This window comes from Gossypium arboreum, chromosome 11 (genome assembly GCF_025698485.1).
Source record: "Gossypium arboreum isolate Shixiya-1 chromosome 11, ASM2569848v2, whole genome shotgun sequence".
NCBI classification, from domain to species: domain Eukaryota; kingdom Viridiplantae; phylum Streptophyta; class Magnoliopsida; order Malvales; family Malvaceae; genus Gossypium; species Gossypium arboreum.
In genome coordinates this window covers 129,556,694-129,561,327 of record NC_069080.1, presented here as the reverse complement: position 1 = coordinate 129,561,327, position 4,634 = coordinate 129,556,694, and the positions used below count along the sequence as shown (strand labels likewise).

At 41.4% G+C, this 4,634-nt stretch overlaps 1 protein-coding gene across 1 annotated transcript; it reads right to left on the bottom strand.

Annotated features, from left to right (window-relative positions):
• Window positions 1–2,352: 2,352 nt before the first annotated feature.
• On the bottom strand, window positions 2,353–4,011 carry LOC108459066 (uncharacterized). Its single transcript, XM_017758430.1, has one exon. The coding sequence runs from the start codon at window positions 4,009–4,011 to the stop codon at window positions 2,353–2,355; it is 1,659 nt and encodes a 552-aa protein (XP_017613919.1).
• Between the last annotated feature and the right edge of the window lie 623 nt (window positions 4,012–4,634).

The window sequence follows — 4,634 nt, the reverse complement described above, 5'->3', positions numbered from 1 at the left end:
GGTTTAACAGTCTTCTCTAGGATTGACTTGATTTCTCGATTTAAAACCTCTGCTTGTCCGTTGGTTTGTGGATGATAAGCTGTCGCTATCCGCTGAGTCACGCCATATTTCTTCATCAAAGCTTCGACGACTCGGTTAATGAAATGTGTTCCTCTGTGGCAAATGATCGCTCTCGGAGTTCCAAATCTTGAGAAAATAAAATCACGTGAAAAATTAGTTGTGGTTTTTACATCATTTTCTCGGGTGGCTTTCGCCTCTACCCATTTCGAAACGTAATCAACAGCCAAAATAATGTATAAATTTCCAAATGATGAGGTAAATGGCCCCATATAATTGAGCCCCCACACATCAAAAATTTCACAGATGTGTATAGGATTTAATGGCATCTCACTCCTTCGACTTAGATTTCGACTCTTTGCTTTTGTCACATGCTTTGCAAAAGTTGTAAGTGTCTTTAAACAATGTTGGCCAATAAAATCCGCACTCAAGAATTTTGTGTGCGGTTCGTTTAGGGCCGAAATGTCCACCACAAGCGTAGGAATGGCAAAACTCAAGTATGGATTTTACCTTACTGTTACATACGCATCGTCGTACAACTTGATCCGAGCAATTTTTCCATAAATATGGATCATCCCAAATGTAGTATCGAGACTCTCTTTTTATGCGTTTGATCTCAGATTGAGATAGATTGTTCGAAAATTTACCCGTAGCTAGAAAATTTGCCAAATCGGCGAACCATGGGAACGATGTGTGTGCTTCCATCAATGTTTCGTCTGGAAATTGTTCTCGTAGGGGAGGTTCGACTGGTGAAGTAGGAAAACGGCTTAGGTGGTCAGCTACTAAGTTTTCGCTTCCCTTTTTATCCTTGATTTCAAGATCGAACTCCTGCAGTAAGAGAATCCATCGTATCAACCTCGGCTTTGCTTCTTTTTTATTCATCAAATATTTCAACGCTGCATGATCGGAAAAAACAAAAATTTTAGTTCCTAATAAATAAGAACGAAATTTTTCTAATGCAAAAATGACAGCAAAAAGCTCTTTTTCTGTTGTCGAGTAGTTGCATTGAGCCGAGTCGAGAGTCCTAGAGGCATAGGCTATCACATGTGGTCCTTCTTTACTCCTTTGGCCGAGAACGGCTCCCATGCTAAGGTCAGATGCGTCACACATAATCTCAAATGGTAAAGTCCACTTTGGTGGTTGTACGATTGGTGCGGATATAAGCCTTCCCTTAAGCTCATCGAACGAATCTTTGCAAGATTGATCAAAAACAAAATTCACGTCCTTTTGTAGTAATCGGCAGAGAGGTTGCGCCAACTTAGGGAAGTCCTTTATGAACCGTCGGTAGAAACCTGCATGGCCAAGAACACTACGGATTTCCCTCACCGAAGTGGGGTATGGAAGTGAGCGAATTACATCAATCTTTCCCTTATCAACGGTAATTCCTTGGGCCGAAACCACATGATCGAGTACCAATCCTTTACTTACCATGAAATGGCATTTCTCGTAGTTTAAAACCAATTTAAATTCAATGCATCGATTAAGAACATAAGAAAGATTGGAAAGGCATTGAGAGAATGAATTACCGTAAATAGTAAAATCATCCATAAATACCTTTATTCCTCGCTCGATGTGATCGGAGAAAATTCTTAGCATGCATCGTTGGAACGTGGCCGGAGCGTTGCAAAGACCGAAAGGCATTCTCCTATAGGCGAAAGTTCCAAAAGGGCAAGTGAATGTTGTTTTTTCTTGGTCTTTAGGTGCCACCGGAACCTAAAAAAATCCAGAAAATCCATTAAGACAATAATAATGTGTTTTTCCAGCAAGTCTTTCGATCATTTGATCGATAAATGGTAAAGGAAAATGGTCTTTTCGGGTTTGTGAGTTGAGTTTCCTATAATCGATACACATTCTCCAACCATTTTGTACTCTCTTCGGAATCATTTCTCCTTCGGCATTTTCGACCACTGTAATTCCAGTCTTCTTTGGCACAACATGGACCGGACTTACCCACTTGCTATCAGAAATGGGGTAGATAATGTCAGCATCTAGCAACTTTTGAATCTCCTCCTTCACAACCTCCATTATTGGCGGGTTTAAACGTCGCTGGCCTTCTCTCGTTGGTTTCGCGTTCTCCTCTGTTTTAACTTTATGCATGCAAGTGGATGGACTTAAGCCTTGGATATTAGCTAGTGTCCATCCAATTGCCTTTTTATAGGTGCGCAAAACAGCAATCAATTCTTCCTCTTCTTGTCGTGATAATTCACTTGAAATGATAATTGGCAAGGTTCGGTTATCGCCCAAAAATTCGTATTTGAGATGCGATGGAAGTTGCTTCAATTCTAGTTGTGGCGCCTACAAAATTGAAGGAAGGGGTTTAGATGGAATTAATTGAGAATCAGAAATGGAGGAAAGAGTTGAAATGATTTCACTTTCATCATCGAGATCCTCCAATTCCCTACAAAAATCATAAAACAAATCAGTTTCGATAAAATCATCGGCTAACGGATCTATAATGTCAACAAAATTTAAACTTGCAATGGAATCAAGATACTTCATAGCTTTGTACACATCGAATTTAACCACTTCCCCGTAAAATTCCATGGTTAAGATGCCGTTACGGACATCGATTTTTGTATGCCCTGTTGACAAGAAAGGGCGTCCAAGCAAGATTTCTGATCCGTTGTTGCTGCGGTCATTTTCCATGTCAATAATGTAAAAATCAGCAGGGAAAATGAGATCATTTACCTTTACCAACACGTTTTCTAGTACCCCTTCGGAGTAGATAACTGACCGATCAGCTAATTGAACCGTCACTCGCGTCTCTTTTAATGATTCTGTTGAAATTTTGTTGTAGACGCTTAGCGGCATGACATTAATAGATGCGCCTAGATCGCACATTGCCCTTTTTATTCCAACTTTTCCTATTTTGCACGGAATTGCAAACATCGCTTGGTCCTTGTATTTTGGTGGTAGGCGTCTCTGAAAAACGGCTGAAATATTCTCATTGAGGTTAACTCTTTCATTGCCAGATAACCGCCTCCGATTTGTGCATAAGTCTTTTAAAAACTTTGCATATTTTGGCACCTTTCGAATGACATCAAGGAGTGGAATATTGATTTCTACTTTTTTAAATATATCCAAAATTTCCTTCTCGTCTTCCTTTTTGTTATGCCTTGCAAGCCTTCCTGGAAAGGGAGGAAGAGTCTCGTAAGTAGAAAAAGAAAGACTAGGAATGACTTTACCTGAGGTAGGCGAGGATTTTTCTTCTTGACTCTTCAAAGAAGTGTCTTCTTTGTCTTTCTCGATTTTCTCGGGCTCCTTTATCGGCACTGGTGAAATTACGATACCACTTCGTAAAGTAATCGCGCTCACATTTTCCGTCGGATTTGTTTCGGTTTGAGAAGGTAATCGTCCTTGAGACTCTAGGCGACCAACGGTTTGGGCTAGTTGGCTTATTTGTTTGTCAATTTCTTGGAGATGAGATTGTGTTTGGGTTTGGAATTTCTCTTGTGAAATGGCCAACTTTTCAACAATGGTCTCAAGAGAGGTTTTTTGTGGTGATTGATTTGGAAAGGGAGGTGGTCTCGGTTGGTAATTTTGGTTTTTGTTTCCATAGCTCAAATTTGGATGATCTCTCCAACTGGAATTGAAAGTGTTACCGTAGGGATTGTATGGCCTTTGAGAAGGTCCTGGGAAGTTATTTATGGCATTAACTTGGGCGCCCGTCTCATCTTGTAGCATTGGACATGAACCGGTTGGGCGGTTCGGCATCGTGCAGATTCCACAAACCTTCGCGGCTCCTATCTTACCTGTGATAAGAGAGTTGACAATATCAGTCAATTTGTCTATTTTATTTTCCAAAGAAACGGTACTTACTTCGTGAACCCGTCGGCTTGAAGAGCCGAACTGTTGCGAGTTTGCAGCCATAGTAGAGATTAGAGTTCTTGCATTTTCTGGCGTCATATTGACGAGTGCGCCACCACTTGTAGCATCCATCATCTTTTTGTCCATCGGAAGCATTCCTTCATAAAGATACTGAAGGAGGGTCTACTCGGATAGGCCATGCTGCGGGCAACTTGTGCATAACTTTTTGAACCTCTCCCAGTAGTCATAGAGAGATTCATCGCTCCTTTGCTGGATTCCCAAAATGCTTCGCCTAAGCTCGCTCGCCTTTGCCGCTGGGAAATACCTATCAAGGAAAACACGAGATAGTTCAGCCCATGTGGTTATTGAGTTAGGCGGAAGGTAAAATAACCATTCCTTAGCCATTCCGGCTAAAGAAAAAGGAAATGCCCTTAGTTTGATTTGGTCTTCTGAGACTCCTTGCGGCTTCATGCTACTGCACACCATGTGGAATTCGGCGAGATGTTTATGTGGGCTTTTGCTAGGAAGACCATTGAATGTAGAGAGGAGATGAATTAACCCTGTTTTAAGTTGAAAAGGGGTAGTGCCTTGAGGAAAGGTAATGCAGAGCGGTTGTTGTACAGCGGGGACGGCGGCAAGCTCTCTAATGGTTTGGTTCGCCATTGGCTCCGGTTCAAAAGTGGGATTTGTTATTTGAGTAGTGGTGTTGGGAGATGGTTCTTCGTTAGGAGTTTGTTCCGGTTCACGTGGTGTGTCACAGAAGTAGATTC